This window comes from Ranitomeya imitator, chromosome 1 (assembly GCF_032444005.1).
Source record: "Ranitomeya imitator isolate aRanImi1 chromosome 1, aRanImi1.pri, whole genome shotgun sequence".
Classification (NCBI taxonomy): Eukaryota; Metazoa; Chordata; class Amphibia; order Anura; family Dendrobatidae; genus Ranitomeya; species Ranitomeya imitator.
In genome coordinates this window covers 314624915-314650342 of record NC_091282.1, presented here as the reverse complement: position 1 = coordinate 314650342, position 25428 = coordinate 314624915, and the positions used below count along the sequence as shown (strand labels likewise).

Genomic DNA, 25428 nt, shown 5'->3' with positions numbered 1-25428 from the left:
GCATCGCCGACCCCCGATCATGTGACGGGGGTCGGCGATGACGTCATTTCCAGCCGCCCGGCCGGAAGCGGTAGTTAAATGCCGCTGTCTGCGTTTGACAGCGGCATTTAGCTAGTTAATAGGCGCGGGCAGATCGCGATTCTGCTCGCGCCTATTACAGGCTCATGTCAGCTGTTCAAAACAGCTGACATGTCCCGGCTTTGATGCGGGCTCACCGCCGGAGCCTGCATCAAAGCAGGGGATCTGACCTCGGACGTACTATCCCGTCCGAGGTCAGAAAGGGGTTAAGAAATGAAAGTCAGTCAGTCCGAAAATTTGGGAAAACTTTGAAAGTGTCCCTAAATACAGTGGCAAAAACCATCAAGCGCTATAAAGAATCTGGCTCACATGAGGACCACCCCAGGAAAGGAAGACCAAGAGTCACCTCTGCTTCTGAGGATAAGTTTATCCGAGTCACCAGCCTCAGAAATCGCAGGTTAACAGCAGCTCAGATTAGAGACCAGGTCAATGCCACACAGAGTTCTAGCAGCAGACACATCTCTACAACAACTGTTAAAAGGAGACTTTGTGCAGCAGGCCTTCATGGTAAAATAGCTGCTAGGAAACCACTGCTAAGGACAGGCAACAAGCAGAAGAGACTTGTTTGGGCTAAAGAACACAAGAAATGGATATTAGACCAGTGGAAATCTGTGCTTTGGTCTGATGAGTCCAAATTTGAGATCTTTGGTTGCAACCACCATGTCTTTGTGCGACGCAGAAAAAAGTGAAGGGATGGACTCTACATGCCTGGTTCCCACCGTGAAGCATGGAGGAGGAGGTGTAAGGGAGTGGGGGTGCTTTGCTAGTGACACTTTTGGGGATTTATTCAAAATTGAAGGCATACTGAACCAGCATGGCTACCATAGCAACTTGCAGCAGCATGCTATTCCATCCGGTTTGCATTTAGTTGGACCACCATTTATTTTTCAACAGGACAATGACCTCAAACACACCTCCAGGCTGTGTAAGGGCTATTTGACCAAGAAGGAGAGTGATGGGGTGCTACACCAGATGACCTGGCGTCCACAGTCAACAGACCTGAACCAAATCGAGATTGGGGTGAGCTGGACAGCAGAGTGAAGGCAAAAGGGCCAACAAGTGCTAAGCATCTCTGGGAACTCCTTCAAGATTGTTGGAAGACCATTCCAAGTGACTACCTCTTGTAAATCATCAAGAGAATGCCAAGAGTGTGCAAAGCAGTCATCAAAGCAAAAGCTGGCTACTTTGAAGAACCTAGAATATAAGACATCATTTAAGTTGTTTCACACTTTTTTGTTAAGTATATAATTCCACATGTGTTAATTCATAGTTTTGATGCCTTCAGTGTGAATGCACAATTTTAATAGTCATGAAAATACAGAAAAATCATTTAATGAGAAGGTGTGTCCAAACTTTTGGTCTGTACTGTATATATGTATTTATGTATATACAGTGGGGGGGGGGGGAAGTATTTAGTCAGCCACCAATTGTGCAAGTTCTCCCACTTAAAAAGAGAGAGGCCTGTAATTGACATCATAGGTAGACCACAACTATGAGAGTCAAAATGAGAAAGCAAATCCAGAAGATCACCTTGTCTGATTTGGCAAGATTTATTTTGCAAATTATGGTGGAAAATAAGTATTGAGTCATACTATTTTGTTATATATCCTTTGTTCTCATACGCTTTATGCATTTAACAGGCCTCTTGGTCTGTACTATTACATAGTTAGGCTGTTAACTGGTTTATGCAGCTTTACATGAACACTCGATTCTTACACTATGGCTGGTCCGAACATCGAAAGCAATTGTTACCATCCACCTCTCCTGTCTCCCCTTTTTCCTCATAGTTTGTAAGCTTGCGAGCTGGACCTTCATTCCTCTTGGGATCTGTTTTGATCTGTATTTATTGTTATGCTGTAATGTCTATTGTCTGTACAAGTCCCCTCTATTATGTAAAGTGCTGCGGAATATGTTGGCGCTATATAAATAAAGTTATTATTATTAATGACAGACGTCAAACAATTTCTGTAAGTCTTCACAAGGCTGGCACACACTGTTGTTGGTATGTTGGCCCATTCCTCCATGCAGATCTTCTTTAGAGCAGTGCTGTTTTTGGGCCTGTCGCTGGGCAACATGGACATTCAACTCCCTCCAAAGGTTTTCTATGGGGTTGAGATCTGGAGACTGGCTATGCCACTTCAGGACCTTCATATGCTTCTTACGAAGCCACTCCTTCGTTGCCCTGGCAGTGTGCTTGGGATCATTATCATGCTGAAAGACACATCCACGTTTCATCTTCAATGCCCTTGCTGATGGAAGGAGGTTTGCACTTAAAATCTCACAATACAAGGCCTCATTCATTCTTTCATGTACCCGGATCAGTCGTCCTGGTCCCCTTGCAGAGAAACAGCCCCAAGCATGATGTTGCCACCCCCATGCTTCACAATAGGTATGGTGTTCTTTGGATGTAACTCAGCATTCTGTCTCCTTCAAACACAACGAGTTCTGTTTCTACCAAATTGTTATACTGTGGTTTCATCAGACCATATGAAATTCTTCCAATACTCTTCTGGATAATCCAAATGCTCTCTAGCAAATGTCAGATGGGCCCGGACATGTACTGGCTTAAACATGTGTACACGTCTGGCACTGCAGGGTCTGAGTCCCTGGCAGCGTAGTGTGTTACTGATGGTAGCCTTTGTTACGGTGGTCCCAGCTCTATGCAGGCCATTCACTATTTTTGCTCACTGTTGTGATCATTTTGACCCCACGGGGTGAGATCTTGCGTTGAGCCCCAGATCAGTGGTCTTATATGTCTTCCATTTTCTTATTATTGCTCCCACAGTTGATTAAAATATTGAGATTAATTTTTGTTAATGACGAAATACTTATTTTCCACCATAATTTGCAAAATAAATCTTGCCAAATCAGACAAGGTGATTTTCTGGATTTGTTTTCTCATTCTCACTCTCATAGTTGTGGTCTACCTATTACAGGCCTCTCTCATCTTTTTAAGTGGGAGAACTTGCACAATTGGTGGCTGACTAAATACTTCTTTCTCCACTGTATGTGTACAGCACATACAGCATATATATAGCGAGTGAAATAAGTATTGAACACGACACCAACTTTCTAAGTAAATATATTTCTAAAGGTGCTATTGGCATGACACTCTCACCCAATGTTGGTAACAACCCATCCAATACACACATGCAGATAAATCAAACCATAAATGTCTATAAGTCTTGTGTGATCATGAGAAATAACACAGGGAAAAAGTGTAGAACACATGAGGAAAGAGACGTGCAAAAAGCCATGGAAAGTCATGCAAAAAGCCATGGAAAGTCATGACATCAGCTGAAATCAGTAACTAGAAAGCAATTCTCCAACTTACTGAAAAATAATATAAAGTAGTTCAACTGATGTCCTATAAAACTATCTCTCGTTACCAAGGTGCCACACAAGAAACAACTTATGATGGATTAAACCAGTGAACTGTCTCAAAACCTTTGCAACATTATTGTTGCAAAACATACTGATGGCATTGGTTACAGAAGAATTTTTTAACTACTGAAGGTTCCAGTGAGCACTGTTGGGGCCATAATCCGGAAGTGGAAAGAACATCATTTCACCTTAAACTGGCCATGACCAGGTGCTTCCCACAAGATTTGAGACAGAGGAGTGAAAAGAATTATCAGTTGTCAGGCGAGTTGTCCAAAATCCAAGGACCACAAGTGGAAAATTACAAAAAGAGCTGGAATCAGCAGGTACAATTGTTTCAAAGGAAACAATGAGTTATGCAATTAACCTTTATGGCCTGTATGCACGTTGACTACGCAAGACTCCAGAGCTGAACTAGAAAGCATGATCAAGCCTATTTAAAGTTTGGTCAACAACATTTAGACTAGCCTGTGAAATACCAGGTGAATATTCAACTCTTTGGATGCCATAATACACGCCATGTTTGGAGGCCAAAAGGCACTGCATATCACCCCAAAAACACTATATGAGGAGTGAGATTTGGAGGTGGGAACACTGACAAACTTCATGTAATTGAAGGATGAATGGACAAATGTACCAAGACATTCTTGAAACCAATCTGCTGCCATCTACCTGGATTATGAAGATTTAAACGAGGATGGACATTTCAACAAAACAATGATCCGAAACGCACAGACAAGGAAACTCTCAATTGGTTTCAGAGAAAATAAAGCTGTCAGGCAATCACCTGACCTGAATCCAATAGATTTATGGAAGGAACTAGAGCATACAGTTCATAGTTGGAGCCCATAGAACTTTCAGGATTTGAAGAGTGTTTCAGTAGAAAAATAAGCCAAAATCACAACTGAGCAATGCATGAGACTGGTTTCTCCATCCAGGAGGCATCTTGACGCTGTCATCACCAACCAAGCGATTTGTATAAAGTATATATGGGAATCTGTCATCAGTTTTTTGCTACCTCATCTGAGAGCAGCATAATGTAAGGAAAAAGACCCTGAATCCAACGATGTATCAGTTAATTTACTGAGTGCAGAAAAAGCTAACCCTGCCCACAACATGCTGTCCATGTACAAAGTCCTTAGACACAGGAGGTTAGTAACAGAACCATTTAGCAAAACACTGCTGACCTATTCCCTTTAATTAAATTTCAGTAGGTGTGTTCAATGCCTTTTCCCTATGCCATTTTCCATTATTACACATACCATATGTACTCAAATATAAGCCGAGATTTCCAGCCCCAAAAAATGGGCTGAAAGTGCCCCTCTCGGCTTATACTCGAGTCATGGAAGGCGGGGGGTCGGCGGGTGAGGGGGAGCGATGCCTGTCAAATACTCACCTGCTCCCAGCGCTCCTGGCGCAGTCCCCGCATGTCCCACGGTCTTCGGGCGCGGCAGCTTCTTCCCCTGTTCAGCGGTCACTGGTACCGCTCATTAAAGTTATGAATATGGACTCCACTCCCATAGGGGTGGAGCCACATATTCATTACTGTAATGAGCGGTGCCACGTGACCTATCACTACAGGAAGAAGCTGCCGCTCCTGAAGACCATGGGATATGCAAGGACCGCACCAGGCGCGCCGGGAGCAGGTGAGTATGTCATATTCACCTTTCCGCTTTCCACCACCGCCTCGTCTTCCGCATCTTCTGCAGTGACTGTTCAGGTCAGAGGGCGCGATGACGTATTAGTGTGCGCCGCCCTCTGCCTGAACAATCAGTGCGGAGAGACGGAACCTGAGGATCAGCGGGCAGCGACGAGAGATAAGTATGCAGTTTATTTTTTTATTTTAGTGCAGCAGCAGCATTACATGTGGCACAATGTTATATGGGGCATCTATGGGGCCATAATGAACTGCATGGAGCATTATATGGACCATCTATGGGGCCATAAAGAACTGCATGGAGCATTATATGGAGCATCTATGGGGCTATAAAGAACTGCATGGAGCATTATATGGGGCATCTATGGGGCCATAAAGAACTGCATGGAGCATTATATGGAGCATCTATGGGTCCATAAATAACTGCATGGAGCATTATATGGGGCATCTATGGGGCTATAAAGAACTGCATGGAGCATTATATGGGGCATCTATGGGGCCATAACGAACTGCATGGAGCATTATATGGAGCATCTATGGGGACATAACTGCATGGAGCATTATATGGAGCATCTATGGGGACATAACTGCATGGAGCATTATATGGACCATCTATGGGGCCATAAAGAACTGCATGGAGCGTTATATGGAGCATCTATGGGGCCATAAAGAACTGCATGGATCATTATATGGGGCATCTATGGGGCCATAAAGAACTGCATGGAGCATTATATGGAGCATCTAAGGGGCCATAAAGAACTGCATGGAGCATTATATGGGGCATCTATGGGGCTATAAAGAACTGCATGGAGCATTATATGGAGCATCTATGGGTCCATAAAGAACTGCATGGAGCATTATATGGAGCATCTATGGGGCCATAAAGAACTGCATGGAGCATTATATGGGGCATCTATTGGGCCATAAAGAACTGCATGGAGCATTATATGGGGCATATATGGGGCTATAAAGAACTGCATGGAGCATTATATGGGACATCTATGGGGCCATAACGAACTGCATGGAGCATTATATGGAGCATCTATGGGGACATAACTGCATGGAGCATTATATGGGGCATCTATGGGGCCATAAAGAACTGCATGGAGCGTTATATGGAGCATCTATGGGGCCATAAAGAACTGCATGGATCATTATATGGGGCATCTATGGGGCCATAAAGAACTGCATGGAGCATTATATGGAGCATCTATGGGTCCATAAATAACTGCATGGAGCATTATATGGGGCATCTATGGGGCTATAAAGAACTGCATGGAGCATTATATGGGGCATCTATGGGGCCATAACGAACTGCATGGAGCATTATATGGAGCATCTATGGGGACATAACTGCATGGAGCATTATATGGGGCATCTATGGGGCCATAAAGAACTGCATGGAGCGTTATATGGAGCATCTATGGGGCCATAAAGAACTGCATGGAGCATTATATGGGGCATCTATGGGGCCATAAACAACTGCATGGAGCATTATATGGAGCATCTAAGGGGCCATAAAGAACTGCATGGAGCATTATATGGGGCATCTATGGGGCTATAAAGAACTGCATGGAGCATTATATGGGGCATCTATGGGTCCATAAATAACTGCATGGAGCATTATATGGAGCATCTATGGGGCCATAAAGAACTGCATGGAGCATTATATGGAGCATCTATGGGGCCATAAAGAACTGCATGGAGCATTATATGGGGCATCTATGGGGCTATAAAGAACTGCATGGAGCATTATATGAAGCATCTATGGGGCCATAAAGAACTGCATGGAGCATTATATGGAGCATCTATGGGTCCATAAATAACTGCATGGAGCATTATATGGGGCATCTATGGGGCTATAAAGAACTGCATGGAGCATTATATGGGGCATCTATGGGGCCATAACGAACTGCATGGAGCATTATATGAAGCATCTATGGGGACATAACTGCATGGATCATTATATGGAGCATCTATGGAGACATAACTGCATGGAGCATTATATGGGGCATCTATGGGGCCATAAAGAACTGCATAGAGCGTTATATGGAGCATCGAAGGGGCCATAAAGAACTGCATGGATCATTATATGGGGCATCTATGGGGCCATAAAGAACTGCATGGAGCATTATATGGAGCATCTATGGGTCCATAAATAACTGCATGGAGCATTATATGGGGCATCTATGGGGCCATAAAGAACTGCATGGAGCATTATATGGGGCATCTATGGGGCCATAAATAACTGAATGGAGCATTATATGGGGCATTTATGGGGCCATAAATAACTGCATGGAACATTATGTGGAGCATCTGTGGGGCCATAAAGAACTGCATGGAGCATTATATGGAGCATCTATGGGGCCATAAAGAACTGCATGGAGCATTATATGGGGCATCTATGGGGCTATAAAGAACTGCATGGTGCATTATATGGGGCATCAATGGGGCCATAAAGAACTGCATGGAGCATTATATGGAGCATTTATGGGTCCATAAATAACTGCATGTAGCATTATATGGGGCATCTATGGGGCCATAATGAACTGCATGGAGCATTATATGGAGCATCTATGGGGCCATAAAGAACTGCATGGAGCATTATATGGAGCATCTATGGGGCCATAAAGAACTGCATGGAGCATTATATGGGGCATCTATGGGACCATAAAGAACTGCATGGAGCGTTATATGGAGCATCTATGGGGCCATAAAGAACTGCATGGATCATTATATGTGGCATCTATGGGGCTATAAGAACTGCATGGAGCATTATATGGAACATCTATGGGGCCATAAAGAACTGCATGGAGCATTATATGGGGCATCTATGGGGCTATAAAGAACTGCATGGAGCATTATATGGAGCATCTATGGGTCCATAAATAACTGCATGGAGCATTATATGGGGCATCTATGGGGCTATAAAGAACTGCATGGAGTATTATATGGGGCATCTATGGGGCCATAACGAACTGCATGGAGCATTATATGGAGCATCTATGGGGACATAACTGCATGGAGCATTATATGGAGCATCTATGGGGACATAACTGCATGGAGCATTATATGGACCATCTATGGGGCCATAAAGAACTGCATGGAGCGTTATATGGAGCATCTATGGGGCCATAAAGAACTGCATGGATCATTATATGGGGCATCTATGGGGGCATAAAGAACTGCATGGAGCATTATATGGAGCATCTAAGGGGCCATAAAGAACTGCATGGAGCATTATATGGGGCATCTATGGGGCTATAAAGAACTGCATGGAGCATTATATGGAGCATCTATGGGTCCATAAATAACTGCATGGAGCATTATATGGAGCATCTATGGGGCCATAAAGAACTGCATGGAGCATTATATGGGGCATCTATTGGGCCATAAAGAACTGCATGGAGCATTATATGGGGCATATATGGGGCTATAAAGAACTGCATGGAGCATTATATGGGACATCTATGGGGCCATAACGAACTGCATGGAGCATTATATGGAGCATCTATGGTGACATAACTGCATGGAGCATTATATGGGGCATCTATGGGGCCATAAAGAACTGCATGGAGCGTTATATGGAGCATCTATGGGGCCATAAAGAACTGCATGGATCATTATATGGGGCATCTATGGGGCCATAAAGAACTGCATGGAGCATTATATGGAGCATCTATGGGTCCATAAATAACTGCATGGAGCATTATATGGGGCATCTATGGGGCTATAAAGAACTGCATGGAGCATTATATGGGGCATCTATGGGGCCATAACGAACTGCATGGAGCATTATATGGAGCATCTATGGGGACATAACTGCATGGAGCATTATATGGGGCATCTATGGGGCCATAAAGAACTGCATGGAGCGTTATATGGAGCATCTATGGGGCCATAAAGAACTGCATGGAGCATTATATGGGGCATCTATGGGGCCATAAACAACTGCATGGAGCATTATATGGAGCATCTAAGGGGCCATAAAGAACTGCATGGAGCATTATATGGGGCATCTATGGGGCTATAAAGAACTGCATGGAGCATTATATGGGGCATCTATGGGTCCATAAATAACTGCATGGAGCATTATATGGAGCATCTATGGGGCCATAAAGAACTGCATGGAGCATTATATGGAGCATCTATGGAGCCATAAAGAACTGCATGGAGCATTATATGGGGCATCTATGGGGCTATAAAGAACTGCATGGAGCATTATATGAAGCATCTATGGGGCCATAAAGAACTACATGGAGCATTATATGGAGCATCTATGGGTCCATAAACAACTGCATGGAGCATTATATGGGGCATCTATGGGGCTATAAAGAACTGCATGGAGCATTATATGGGGCATCTATGGGGCCATAACGAACTGCATGGAGCATTATATGAAGCATCTATGGGGACATAACTGCATGGATCATTATATGGAGCATCTATGGAGACATAACTGCATGGAGCATTATATGGGGCATCTATGGGGCCATAAAGAACTGCATAGAGCGTTATATGGAGCATCGAAGGGGCCATAAAGAACTGCATGGATCATTATATGGGGCATCTATGGGGCCATAAAGAACTGCATGGAGCATTATATGGAGCATCTATGGGTCCATAAATAACTGCATGGAGCATTATATGGGGCATCTATGGGGCCATAAAGAACTGCATGGAGCATTATATGGGGCATCTATGGGGCCATAAATAACTGAATGGAGCATTATATGGGGCATTTATGGGGCCATAAATAACTGCATGGAACATTATGTGGAGCATCTGTGGGGCCATAAAGAACTGCATGGAGCATTATATGGAGCATCTATGTGGCCATAAAGAACTGCATGGAGCATTATATGGGGCATCTATGGGGCTATAAAGAACTGCATGGTGCATTATATGGGGCATCAATGGGGCCATAAAGAACTGCATGGAGCATTATATGGAGCATTTATGGGTCCATAAATAACTGCATGTAGCATTATATGGGGCATCTATGGGGCCATAATGAACTGCATGGAGCATTATATGGAGCATCTATGGGGCCATAAAGAACTGCATGGAGCATTATATGGAGCATCTATGGGGCCATAAAGAACTGCATGGAGCATTATATGGGGCATCTATGGGACCATAAAGAACTGCATGGAGCGTTATATGGAGCATCTATGGGGCCATAAAGAACTGCATGGATCATTATATGTGGCATCTATGGGGCTATAAAGAACTGCATGGAGCATTATATGGAACATCTATGGGGCCATAAAGAACTGCATGGAGCATTATATGGGGCATCTATGGGGCTATAAAGAACTGCATGGAGCATTATATGGGGCATCTATGGGGCCATAAAGAACTGCATGGAGCATTATATGGGGCATCTATGGGGCTATAAAGAACTGCATGGAGCATTATATGGGGCATCTATGAGGCCATAACGAACTGCATGGAGCATTATATGGAGCATCTATGGGGACATAACTGCATGGAGCATTATATGGAGCATCTATGGGGACATAACTGCATGGAGCATTATATGGGGCATATATGGGGCCATAAAGAACTGCATGGAGCGTTATATGGAGCATCTATGGGGCCATAAAGAACTGCATGGATCATTATATGGGGCATCTATGGGGCCATAAAGAACTGCATGGAGCATTATATGGAGCATCTAAGGGGCCATAAAGAACTGCATGGAGCATTATATGGGGCATCTATGGGGCTATAAAGAACTGCATGGAGCATTATATGGAGCATCTATGGGTCCATAAATAACTGCATGGAGCATTATATGGGGCATCTATGGGGCCATAACGAACTGCATGGAGCATTATATGGAGCATCTATGGGGACATAACTGCATGGAGCATTATATGGAGCACCTATGGGGACATAACTGCATGGAGCATTATTGTTGTGAATTCTGTTGTCAAGCTCCCTCCTGTGGTCATGAATGGTACTTCGGCTGCGGCTTCTGAGTTTCCTTCCACAGGTGACGAGGTTAATTCGTTAGCTGGCTGCTCTATTTAACTCCACTTAGATCATTGCTCCATGCCACCTGTCAATGTTCCAGTATTGGTCTAGTTCTCTCCTGGATCGTTCTTGTGACCTGTCTTCCCAGCAGAAGCTAAGTTCCTGTTTGTTTTTCTTTGTTTGCTATTTTTCTGTCCAGCTTGATATTTTGATTTTTGTCTTGCTTGCTGGAAGCTCTGGGACGCAGAGGGAGCGCCTCCGCACCGTGAGTCGGTGCGAAGGGTCTTTTGCGCTCTCTGCGTGGTCTTTTTGTAGTTTTTTGTGCTGACCGCAAAGTTACCTTTCCTCTCCTCAGTCTGTTCAGTAAGTCGGGCCTCACTTTGCTAAATCTATTTAATCTCTGTGTTTGTATTTTCATCTTTACTCACAGTCATTATATGTGGGGGGCTGCCTTTTCCTTTGGGGAATTTCTCTGAGGCAAGGTAGGCTTTATTTTTCTATCTTCAGGGCTAGCTAGTTCCTTAGGCTGTGCCGAGTTGCATAGGGAGCGTTAGGAGCAATCCACGGCTATTTCTAGTGTGTGTGATAGGATTAGGGATTGCGGTCAGCAGAGTTCCCACGTCTCAGAGCTCGTCCTATATTGTTTGTAACTATCAGGTCATTCCATGTGCTCTTAACCACCAGGTCCATTATTGTCCTTACCACCAGGTCATAACACATTATATGGGGCATCTATGGGGCCATAAAGAACTGCATGGAGCGTTATATGGAGCATCTATGGGGCCATAAAGAACTGCATGGATCATTATATGGGGCATCTATGGGGCCATAAAGAACTGCATGGAGCATTATATGGAGCATCTAAGGGGCCATAAAGAACTGCATGGAGCATTATATGGGGCATCTATGGGGCTATAAAGAACTGCATGGAGCATTATATGGAGCATCTATGGGTCCATAAATAACTGCATGGAGCATTATATGGGGCATCTATGGGGCCATAACGGACTGCATGGAGCATTATATGGAGCATCTATGGGGACATAACTGCATGGAGCATTATATGGAGCACCTATGGGGACATAACTGCATGGAGCATTATTGTTGTGAATTCTGTTGTCAAGCTCCCTCCTGTGGTCATGAATGGTACTTCGGCTGCGGCTTCTGAGTTTCCTTCCACAGGTGACGAGGTTAATTCGTTAGCTGGCTGCTCTATTTAACTCCACTTAGATCATTGCTCCATGCCACCTGTCAATGTTCCAGTATTGGTCTAGTTCTCTCCTGGATCGTTCTTGTGACCTGTCTTCCCAGCAGAAGCTAAGTTCCTGTTTGTTTTTCTTTGTTTGCTATTTTTCTGTCCAGCTTGATATTTTGATTTTTGTCTTGCTTGCTGGAAGCTCTGGGACGCAGAGGGAGCGCCTCCGCACCGTGAGTCGGTGCGAAGGGTCTTTTGCGCTCTCTGCGTGGTCTTTTTGTAGTTTTTTGTGCTGACCGCAAAGTTACCTTTCCTATCCTCAGTCTGTTCAGTAAGTCGGGCCTCACTTTGCTAAATCTATTTAATCTCTGTGTTTGTATTTTCATCTTTACTCACAGTCAGTATATGTGGGGGGCTGCCTTTTCCTTTGGGGAATTTCTCTGAGGCAAGGTAGGCTTTATTTTTCTATCTTCAGGGCTAGCTAGTTCCTTAGGCTGTGCCGAGTTGCATAGGGAGCGTGAGGAGCAATCCACGGCTATTTCTAGTGTGTGTGATAGGATTAGGGATTGAGGTCAGCAGAGTTCCCACGTCTCAGAGCTCGTCCTATATTGTTTGTAACTATCAGGTCATTCCGTGTGCTCTTAACCACCAGGTCCATTATTGTCCTTACCACCAGGTCATAACACATTATATGGGGCATCTATGGGGCCATAAAGAACTGCATGGAGCGTTATATGGAGCATCTATGGGGCCATAAAGAACTGCATGGATCATTATATGGGGCATCTATGGGGCCATAAAGAACTGCATGGAGCATTATATGGAGCATCTATGGGTCCATAAATAACTGCATGGAGCATTATATGGGGCATCTATGGGGCTATAAAGAACTGCATGGAGCATTATATGGGGCATCTATGGGGCCATAACGAACTGCATGGAGCATTATATGGAGCATCTATGGGGACATAACTGCATGGAGCATTATATGGGGCATCTATGGGGCCATAAAGAACTGCATGGAGCGTTATATATGGAGCATCTATGGGGCCATAAAGAACTGCATGGAGCATTATATGGGGCATCTATGGGGCCACAAAGAACTGCATGGAGCATTATATGGAGCATCTAAGGGGCCATAAAGAACTGCATGGAGCATTATATGGGGCATCTATGGGGCTATAAAGAACTGCATGGAGCATTATATGGGGCATCTATGGGTCCATAAATAACTGCATGGAGCATTATATGGAGCATCTATGGGGCCATAAAGAACTGCATGGAGGATTATATGGAGCATCTATGGGGCCATAAAGAACTGCATGGAGTATTATATGGGGCATCTATGGGGCTATAAAGAACTGCATGGAGCATTATATGGGGCATCTATGGGGCCATAAAGAACTGCATGGAGTATTATATGGGGCATCTATGGGGCTATAAAGAACTGCATGGAGCATTATATGGGGCATCTATGGGGCCATAAAGAACTGCATGGAGCATTATATGGAGCATCTATGGGACCATAAAGAACTGCATGGAGCATTATTTGGGGACATAACTGCATGGAGCATTATATGGGGCATCTATGGGGCCATAAAGAACTGCATGGAGCATTATATGGAGCATCTATGGGTCCATAAATAACTGCATGGAGCATTATATGGGGCATCTATGGGGCCATAAAGAACTGCATGGAGTATTATATGGGGCATCTATAGGGCCATAAAGAACTGAATGGATCTTTATATGGGGCATCTATGGGACCATAAAGAACTGCATGGAGCATTATATGGGGCATCTATGGGGCCATAAAGAACTGCATGGAGCATTATATGGGGCATTTATGGGGCGATAAATAACTACATGGAGCATTATATGGGGCATATTTGTATATGGAGCATCTTATGGGGCCATAATGAACAGTATGGAGCATTATATGGGGCTCCTAATTCAATATGGATATTCAAAAACACTTAACCTACTGATGTCTCAATGAATTTTACTTTTATTGGTATCTATTTTTATTTTTGACATTTAATGGTAGCTGCTGCATTTTCCACCCTAAGCTTATACTCGAGTCAATAAGTTCTCCCAGTTTTTTGTTGCAAAATTAGGGGGGTCGGCTTATACTTGGGTCGGCTTATACTCGAGTATATATGGTAATTTAATTCATGGACATCTATGGTTTCATTTCTTTGCATGTGTGAGAAAATTGATGACAAGTTCAATACTTATTTGACCCGCTGTGTATGTATATCTGATTTCTTTCCCCTTATTATGGAGGGGGGTGGCTGATTGAATCAGCATTTTGCCTCATAAACATGCTTATACACCATGGTTTCCTGTTCTCTATTGAGAGGTGCAGTGCAAACTTATTGATCTGCCATTTCCAGTGAACATCTATAATCAATAACAGAGTTACTTAGCACCAGATATGTGGCAGTTTTAATATTGGTGTTTTATCTGGCAGAAGGACCTTTGTGCCCCTTGAAGTGACAGGTGGGACTACTACCACTGCTCCTCCTATATCATGTGTACACAACTTTCTTTGGTCAAAATGCCACTTTTTCATTCATGTGAATCAATCCCAAGTGGTGCAGTAAAAGGGGTCTTACCATCTGAGACATTTCTGGCATATCAAACATGCCATAAATGCCTGACCGATAGTAAGCAAAAAGTGAAACTTGCACCTACAGAAAGATTGGGGTTTCCTTTCATCCTCAGCAGTTAGGAATGCAGAAGGCCACAAGTAATTGTTGCTCTCAACTTTGTACACTCCAATGCCATAACCTACAGTGTAGATGGCCACAGGCATAGATCGATATATGTAACTCATAAATCTTTTTGGAGGGACCCCATTCTCCTAACATTTATGGGAGACACAGGGATGACTGTGTGCCACTGTTACTTTCTTTAATATGGAAACTACATGCAAAAAGTCACACGCAAGCATTTCTGTGAGAAGATGGTTGGGGGCCGCACACAACGGCATAGCGGGCCGCAGGTTCGGCACCTCTGCCCTACAAATGCCTCCCTGTCTGTACCATTATTTCTGTCTAACAATTAATCCTTTATTTTTATCTTTTATGTGTTTTCAGAGCTGCACTTGTGTGATAATAAACTAGCACTAAAAGGTGCCAAAGCACTATCCCTGATGCTGTTGGAGAACATAACCCTTCAGAGGGTGAACCTGTCAGGGAATGAGTTTGATGAACCAGCCGCTTCCTATTTTTCAGAAGCACTAATGAACAATCAGAAGTTGGAATTCATGGATCTCAGCCATAACATGTTTGGAGATAGATCAGGTACGGCATATATTTAAATATCATTTTTCTTCATTTGATTCCATTTTCATAACTATGGAAAAACAAATTTACGAGTAGGGGGTGTAACAGGACATTTTAACTCGCTCACTGCTGGCAGAAAATGTACACAGGACATCGCAACTAAACCTGCAGCAAATGTTATTATGTATGTGATGCAGATAAGTCTGCGGCAATATAAATTATATCATAAATTGACCTTTTTTAGATTTCAAGCTACTGTGGATATTTAGTGCAATATATACATGATTTCTTAAAGTCTCATACACACTACTGCAATTATAATATATAGCAGGTTATTCATTTTCGGACTGAAAACTTGCTGCATATCTAACATACATAGTAATGTATAATAGTAACATAGTTAGTAAGGCCGAAGGCACTTCAATAGTAACATAGTTAGTAAGGCCGAAAAAAGACATTTGTCCATCCAGTTCAGCCTATATTCCATCACAATAAATCCCCAGACCTACGTCCTTCTACAGAACCTAATAATTGTATGATACAATATTGTTCTGCTCCAGGAAGACATCCAGGCCTCTCTTGAACCCCTCGACTGAGTTCGCCATCACCACCTCCTCAGGCAAGCAATTCCAGATTCTCACTGCCCTAACAGTAAAGAATCCTCTTCTATGTTGGTGGAAAAACCTTCTCTCCTCCAGACGCAAAGAATGCCCCCTTGTGCCCGTCACCTTCCTTGGTATAAACAGATCCTCAGCGAGATATTTGTATTGTCCCCTTATATACTTATACATGGTTATTAGATCGCCCCTCAGTCGTCTTTTTTCTAGACTAAATAATCCTAATTTCGCTAATCTATCTGGGTATTGTAGTTCTCCCATCCCCTTTATTAATTTTTTTGCCCTCCTTTGTACTCTCTCTAGTTCCATTATATCCTTCCTGAGCACCGGTGCCCAAAACTGGACACAGTACTCCATGTGCGGTCTAACTAGGGATTTGTACAGAGGCAGTATAATGCTCTCATCATGTGTATCCAGACCTCTTTTAATGCACCCCATGATCCTGTTTGCCTTGGCAGCTGCTGCCTGGCACTGGCTGCTCCAGGTAAGTTTATCATTAACTAGGATCCCCAAGTCCTTCTCCCTGTCAGATTTACCCAATGGTTTCCCATTCAGTGTGTAATAGTGATATTGATTCCTTCTTCCCATGTGTATAACCTTACATTTATCATTGTTAAACCTCATCTGCCACCTTTCAGCCCAAGTTTCCAACTTATCCAGATCCATCTGTAGCAGAATATTATCTTCTCTTGTATTAACTGCTTTACATAGTTTTGTATAATCTGCAAATATCGATATTTTACTGTGTAAACCTTCTACCAGATCATTAATGAATATGTTGAAGAGAACAGGTCCCAATACCGACCCCTGTGGTACCCCACTGGTCACAGCGACCCAGTTAGAGACTATACCATTTATAACCACCCTCTGCTTTCTATCACTAAGCCAGTTACTAACCCATTTACACACATTTTCCCCCAGACCAAGCATTCTCATTTTGTGTACCAACCTCTTGTGCGGCACGGTATCAAACGCTTTGGAAAAATCGAGATATACCACGTCCAATGACTCACCGTGGTCCAGCCTATAGCTTACCTCTTCATAAAAACTGATTAGATTGGTTTGACAGGAGCGATTTCTCATAAACCCATGCTGATATGGACTTAAACAGTTATTCTCATTGAGATAATCCAGAATAACATCCCTCAGAAACCCTTCAAATATTTTACCAACAATAGAGGTTAGACTTACTGGCCTATAATTTCCAGGTTCACTTTTAGAGCCCTTTTTGAATATTGGCACCACATTTGCTATGCGCCAGTCCTGCAGAACAGACCCTGTCGCTATAGAGTCCCTAAAAATAAGAAATAATGGTTTATCTATTACATTACTTAGTTCTCTTAGTACTCATGGGTGTATGCCATCCGGACCCGGAGATTTATCTATTTTAATCTTATTTAGCCGGTTTCGCACCTCTTCTTGGGTTAGATTGGTGACCCTTAATATAGGGTTTTCATTGTTTCTTGGGATTTCACCTAGCATTTCATTTTCCACCGTGAATACCGTGGAGAAGAAGGTGTTTAATATGTTAGCTTTTTCCTCGCCATCTACAACCATTCTTTCCTCACTATTTTTTAAGGGGCCTACATTTTCAGTTTTTATTCTTTTACTATTGATATAGTTGAAGAACAGTTTGGGATTAGTTTTACTCTCCTTAGCAATGTGTTTCTCTGTTTCCTTTTTGGCAGCTTTAATTAGTTTTTTAGATAAAGTATTTTTCTCCCTATAGTTTTTTAGAGCTTCAATGGTGCCATCCTGCTTTAGTAGTGCAAATGCTTTCTTTTTACTGTTAATTGCCTGTCTTACTTCTTTGTTTAACCACATTGGGTTTTTCCTATTTCTAGTCCTTTTATTCCCACAAGGTATAAACCGCTTACACTGCCTATTTAGGATGTTCTTAAACATTTCCCATTTATTATCTGTATTCTTATTTCTGAGGATATTGTCCCAGTCTACCAGATTAAGGGCATCTCTAAGCTGGTCAAACTTTGCCTTCCTAAAGTTCAGTGTTTTTGTGACTCCCTGACAAGTCCCCCTAGTGAAAGACAGGTGAAACTGCACAATATTGTGGTCGCTATTTCCTAGATGCCCGACCACCTGCAGATTTGTTATTCTGTCAGGTCTATTAGATAGTATTAGGTCTAAAAGTGCTGCTCCTCTGGTTGGATTCTGCACCAATTGTGAAAGATAATTTTTCTTGGTTATTAGCAGAAACCTGTTGCCTTTATGGGTTTCACAGGTTTCTGTTTCCCAGTTAATATCCGGGTAGTTAAAGTCCCCCATAACCAGGACCTCATTATGGGTTGCAGCTTCATCTATCTGCTTTAGAAGTAGACTTTCCATGGTTTCTGTTATATTTGGGCGTTTGTAACAGACCCCAATGAGAATTTTGTTACCATTTTTCCCTCCATGAATTTCGACCCATATGGACTCAACATCCTCATTTCCTTCGCTAATATCCTCCCTTAAAGTGGACTTTAGACAAGACTTTACATAGACACAAACCCCTCCTCCTCTCCGATTTTTACGATCCTTTCTAAACAGACTGTAACCCTGTAAGTTAACTGCCCAGTCATAGCTTTCATCTAACCATGTCTCGGTTATTCCCACTATGTCAAAGTTACCTGTAGATATTTCTGCTTCTAGTTCTTCCATCTTGTTTGTCAGGCTTCTGGCGTTTGCGAGCATGCAGTTTAGAGGATTTTGTTTTGTTCCAATCTCCTCGCTGTGGATTGTTTTAGAAATGTTCTTACCTCCCTTCTGAGTATGTTTTCCTGGGTCTTCTTTGTTCAAGTCTAATGTTTTTCTTCCCGTCCCCTCTTCTTCTAGTTTAACGCCCTCCTGATGAGTGTAGCGATGAGTGTTATCTGCCCATATCTGTGCACATAACCCTTCTGTTCCAGTGTCTTGGTAATTTGTAGTATATCAATAAAATATATATATTTTTAAAGAGAATGTGTCATCAGAAAATGACCTACTACTTAAACAGGTTTCGACTTTTAAGAAAGGGGTAATCCAAAACTAGCAATGATTTAATCCTAATTGTCTGTTTATTTAATGTAATAATTTAATTGCTTTTCTATTACACGAAAATAAAAAATTTACTACTAGTGATGAGCAAATATACTCATTACTCGAGATTTCTCGAGCATGCTCGGGTGTCCTCCGAGTATTTTTTAGTGCTCGGAGATTTAGTTTTTATTGCCGCAGCTGAATGTTTTACATCTGTTAGCCAGCATAAGTACATGTGGGGGTTGTCTGGTTCCTAGGGAATCCCCACATGTACTTATGCTGGTTAACAGATGTGAAACTTTCAGCTGCAGCAATAAAAACTAAACCTCCGAGCACTAAAAGATACTCGGAGGATTCCCAAGCATGCTCGAGAAGTCTCAAGTAACGAGTATATTCCCTCATCACTATTTACTACCTTTCTTTCTCTACCCTAGCTAATGACTTTACTTTTTTACTTCCTGTTTGATGACATTTTGTTTGAGAATCCTCATTGCATGCTGGGATACTGAAACAAGACATCATCAGTTGGCAGAGGTTGCAATCACTGCCGCAGCTTCTTTCCCCACTCTGAAACGAAGTATCACCAGTGACGTCCATTTGAGAGGCTAATCCCAATTTTACTGAGCATGCGTCAGTTGTTAATTGCAATGTATGCTCAGTAGGATCTTGCCACTGTACATTATTCATTTAATACACAGTGGCTGTACGCTCTCTCGACGACGCTGGTGAGAAGTGATGACCTGGAACAGAAAGCACTGTCAGTGCAAATTGTAAGGAGATAACCCAGCAAGAAGGAAAAGTCGTGAAAAGCCCCATCCCCGAAACAGATGTCAGTTTTCTGGCCTCTGACTCCTGATGACATCTCATATGAGTATCCCAGCATGCATTGGGGATTTTCATATGAAAAGTCACCAAAAAGGAAGTTGGTTAAAAAAAATGCAGATAGAGTAGAGAAGAATGGTAAGGAATTATTCATTCTTTAATTTACCGTTTTTTTACAGATCATAAGACAAAAAAAAATTTGAGGCAAAATGGAGATGCATCTTATAATCCGAATGTAGCTTACTGGAGGGAGACTGCAGTGGCGCGGGGCACCAGAGGGCAGGATCACTGTTGCTGGAAGCTAGCAGCAGGAGTGGGACAATGCTGTGGGCCCTATGCTGGGGAAGAGGCGGTGTTCGGCTGTTCGAGGCTGTGGCAGGGGCCGGGCTTTTACAAAATGTCGGGAGTCCCTTCATTTTCCATCCTTTTCACAGTAGTGGAAAATGGCTGCCTATGGAGGCACATGTGCAGATTGAGATCTCTACTCCCTAGATCTCAGGCTACACATTCGTAGCCTCCAGCAGCCATTTTCCCAAGGTCCACCGCATTGAAAAGTATGGGTGGTGCAGGGACCCTGGTGTGGGGTCCTCTCCCATTCTTGATAACCAGCCAAGTTAAGCAGACAGCTGGGGGCTGGTGTTTTCAGGGTGGGTAGGCCCATAGATATTTGGCTCTCCTCAGCCTAGAAAAAGCAGACTGCAGTGGCCTCAGAAAAGGTACATCAATTATATGTGCCAATTCTGGCGCTTTGCCCAGCTCTTCCCGCCTGCTATGGTGCGTTGGCAAGCCGGGTAATATTTTAGGGCCGATGTCAGCTGTGTAATGTTTGTTGATATCAAACCCAGAGGTTAGTAATGGGGTGGCATCTATCAGACACCCCTTTACTAACCCCATGAGTAAAAAGAAAAAAAAGCACAGAGAAAAATCTTTATTTGAAAAAAAAAAAAAACCTCCCCAACAATTTCTCTTTCCCCCACTTATTTAAAATAAATAAATAAAAGGCACACTAGTCCACCGTAGTCCAAATTGTGGTCCCACAACAATCCCTGTCTTCTTCATCCAGTCTTTAGAGCTCTGTTCAGAGAGGGCTTCTCCTGTTCTTGCACCTCAGGTGCTCTGCCAATGTGACATGGCACCTTCAAACCATTCCAACAAAATCTGAACCCCAATATGGCGCTTCTTTCCTCTTGAGCTTTGCTCTGTGCCTCAAAAGTATTATTCTATTTGGAAATTAACATGGTAACATAGTAACATAGTTAGTAAGGCCGAAAAAAGACATTTGTCCATCCAGTTCAGCCTATATTCCATCATAATAAATCCCCAGATCTACGTCCTTCTACAGAACCTAATAATTGTATGATACAATATTGTTCTGCTCCAGGAAGACATCCAGGCCTCTCTTGAACCTCTCGACTGAGTTCGCCATCACCACCTCCTCAGGCAAGCAATTCCAGATTCTCACTGCCCTAACAGTAAAGAATCCTCTTCTATGTAGGTGGAAAAACCTTCTCACCTCCAGACGCAAAGAATGCCCCCTTGTGCCCGTCACCTTCCTTGGTATAAACAGATCCTCAGCGAGATATTTGTATTGTCCCCTTATATACTTATACATGGTTATTAGATCGCCCCTCAGTCGTCTTTTTTCTAGACTAAATAATCCTAATTTCGCTAATCTATCTGGGTATTGTAGTTCTCCCATCCCCTTTATTAATTTTGTTGCCCTCCTTTGTACTCTCTCTAGTTCCATTATATCCTTCCTGAGCACCGGTGCCCAAAACTGGACACAGTACTCCATGTGCAGTCTAACTAGGGATTTGTACAGAGGCAGTATAATGCTCTCATCATGTGTATCCAGACCTCTTTTAATGCACTCCATGATCCTGTTTGCCTTGGCAGCTGCTGCCTGGCACTGGCTGCTCCAGGTAAGTTTATCATTAACTAGGATCCCCAAGTCCTTCTCCCTGTCAGATTTACCCAGTGGTTTCCCTTTCAGTGTGTAATGGTGATATTGATTCCTTCTTCCCATGTGTATAACCTTACATTTATCATTGTTAAACCTCATCTGCCACCTTTCAGCCCAAGTTTCCAACTTATCCAGATCCATCTGTAGCAGAATACTATCTTCTCTTGTATTAACTGCTTTACATAGTTTTGTATCATCTGCAAATATCGATATTTTACTGTGTAAACCTTCTACCAGGTTTAAAAACTTGAAGTCAAAGCAACATTTGGTGGAAAAAGTGGTTGTTTATTATTGACTCAGCCCAATTTTATACAATTTTGTGAATTATTTGAGAGTTCAAAAGATTCATTACACCCCTAGATGAATTCCTCAAGAGGTGTGATTTTCAAAATGGAGTGACTTGTGGGGGTTTCTGTCTGTTTTGGCGCGTCGGACGCTCTTCAAATGTGACAAGCCATCAGCAATCTATTCCACTCAATTTTGCACTCCAAAAGTCAAATGGTGATCTTTCATTTCCAAGTCCTATCGTGCACCCAAAGAGTAGTTTTACACTACATATGGGGTATCGGAGCACTCAGAACAAATTGCACAACAAATTGTAAATCTATTTTCTCTTGTTACCCATGTGAAAATGTATTTTTTCATTTTCATGGCTTAACGTTATAAAATTGTGTGAAGCACCTGTGGATTCAACGTGCTCACCACATCGTTAAATAAATTTCTTGAGGGGTCTAGTTTTCAAAATGAGGTAATTTTGCATTCCAAAAGTCAAATGGTGCTCCTTCATTCCAAGCCCTGCTGTGCGCCAAGTAGTTCTCCACCGTTAGCTTCTTCTGATCACTACATCCCCATCAGAAGAAGCTAACATGAAACGCGCGTCGGGACCCTCCCTGCTAACCAGGTCATGTATACCCCTTGAATTTAGCTGATTTGCTTCCTCCTTCATGCCTAGCTGACTATTACAAACCTTCAGTAGCATGCTTGCACTTTAACCACTGCACCTTAACCTACCGTATATACTCGAGTATAAGCTGACCCGAGTATAAGCCGACCCCCCTAATTTTGCCACAAAAAACTGGGAAAACTTAATGACTCGAGTATAAACCTGGGGTGGAAAATGCAGCAGCTACTGGTAAATTTCAAAAGTAAAAATAGATACCAATAAAAGTAAAATTAATTGAGACATCAGTAGGTTAAGTGTTTTTGAATATCCATATTGAATCAGGAGCCCCATATAATGCTCCATAAAGTTTGATGGGCCCCATTAGATGCTCCATATTAAAATATGCCCCATATAATCCTGCATAAAGGGTAGTAAGGGCCCCATAAGATGCTCCATAGAGATATTTGCCCTATATAGTGCTGCACAAACGTTTTGGCCCCATAAAATGCTCCATACAGATAATTGCCCCATATAATGCTGCACATGGCCCCATAAGATGCTCCATACAGACACTTGGCCCTTATAATACTGCACAAACGTTATGGCCCCATAAGATGCTCCATACAGTCACTTGCAGCGCTGGAAGAAGCAGGGACATGCAGGGACCGCGCCAGGAGTAGGTGAGTATAATTACACAACCCCCGCTTCCCCTCCCCTGCCGACCCCGGGTATGACGCGAGTATAAGCCGAGAGGGGGACTTTCAGCCCAAAAAAATGGGCTGAAAATCTCGGCTTATACTCGAGTATATATGGTAATTTTATGCCATCCTTATTTGATTGCTGCCACATTTAGTAGCTTGTTTTTGCACCTTACAATATGATTTTGTCTCTGCAAGTATTCTAAAGCATGTTTTGCACTAACATTGAACATTATTTAGCACTATGCACTTTATTGTTATTTATTGTCTTTGGATATAGAGATAGCAAGCAATCTTATAACTATATATGTAGACAATTTTGCTGTGAGGAGCCACAAAGGTTTTTACATAGAGCCATAAGCTATATGGGCATCTAAATAGAGCTGTATGGGAAAACTCTTTTCCTTATTTATGTGTCTATGCTTTATGAATGCTATATTGAATACCAAATTTGGCTGACATATGAGTCCAAAAGCACTGTTTGCAAAGTGAAATATATTGAATTATATAACATTGATTAACATTCAAGAAAGCTTTGCTCCATATATAAGGTAGCCCTTTTTGAGGAACCCTAGAGAAAATTTTTTTCTTTATATGCTCTGGATATTTATCCATTTTTTTGAATATGTTTATGGCATGGGAATAGTAATTCCTGTGTTCTCGGGTCCATATGTGTGTATTCACCCACTGAATCTTTTTAAATAGTTGTGTGTCAATATTTGTTAAATAAAAATTTTTTTTTAATTTTTACTTGGCATATGCTTCAGTTTATTTGTAGGTAGTATGTTATTTTGGAAGCGCCATTTGTGACTTGGTCATTTCATTTTGGTTATATGACAATGTACGAAAGTTGCTCAGGCACCTTCGAACAGATCAAGGTGCCTTAAGTGCTAAGTGCCTCCCAGATATTAGCTGGGGACACCTCAGGTGTGTTTGCTGACTCTTTAAGAGTCATGGAGAGTGCAGGAACGCCCTAAGCCTAAGCGTGCTGACTGGAGACGTGCATGGCAAGCACAGGCACTGGGACATGGGGGCGGGAGCAGAGGTAGCAGCTGGGCGGCCGGGGCAATGAGTATAACAGCGTCCCTACCAGGAAGGAGGAGAGGAAGCATGCGGGGTTGCCGGCATTAGATTTGTGAAGTACTGTACCTGAAGGGTTAATAAACTTCTTGAATGTGGTTTTGAGCACTTTGAGTGTTTTTAAAAATGGTGTAACTTTTGGATAGTTTCTGTCATATACGCCCCTCAAATTCACTTCAAATGTGATGTGGCCCCTAAGAAAATTGGTTTGTTGGAAAAATGAGAAATTACTAATTAAAGGGAACCTGTCACCCCCAAAATCGACGATGAGCTAAGCCCACCAGCATCAGGGGCTTATCTACAGCATTCTGTAATGCTGTAGATAAGCCCCTGATGTATCCTGAAAGATGAGAAAAAGAGGTTAGATTATACTCACCCAGAGGCGTTCCTGCTGTGGTCCGGTCCGATGGGCGTCGCGGTCCAGGGTCTCCTATCTTCTTACGATGATGTCCTCTTCTTGTCTTCACACTGCAGATCCAGCGCAGGTATACTTTGTCTGCCTGTTGAGGGCAGAGCAAAGTACTGCAGTGCGCAGGCGCTGGGAAAGGTCAGAGAGGACCAGCGCCTGCGCACTGCAGTACTTTGCTCTGCCCTCAACAGGGCAGACAAAGTACACCTGCCCCGGAGCTGCAGCTTGAAGACAAGAAGAGGACGTCATCGTTAGAAGATGGGAGGCCCGGACCGGACCTCGACGCCCACCGCAGCGGGACCGCCTCTGGGTGAGAATAATCTAACCTCTTTTTCATATCTTTCAGGATACATTAGGGGCT

General features: G+C 42.8%; 1 protein-coding gene across 3 annotated transcripts in view; it reads left to right on the top strand.

Annotated features, from left to right (window-relative positions):
* Positions 1-25428, top strand: part of LRRC74B (leucine rich repeat containing 74B) — a 111534-nt gene that overhangs the window by 50286 nt on the left and 35820 nt on the right. For all 3 annotated transcript variants that reach the window (XM_069758647.1, XM_069758630.1, XM_069758638.1), the window contains one exon: positions 15395-15601. In XM_069758647.1, the coding sequence (XP_069614748.1) occupies positions 15395-15601 (207 nt within the window). The remainder of the gene's footprint in view (positions 1-15394; positions 15602-25428) is intronic.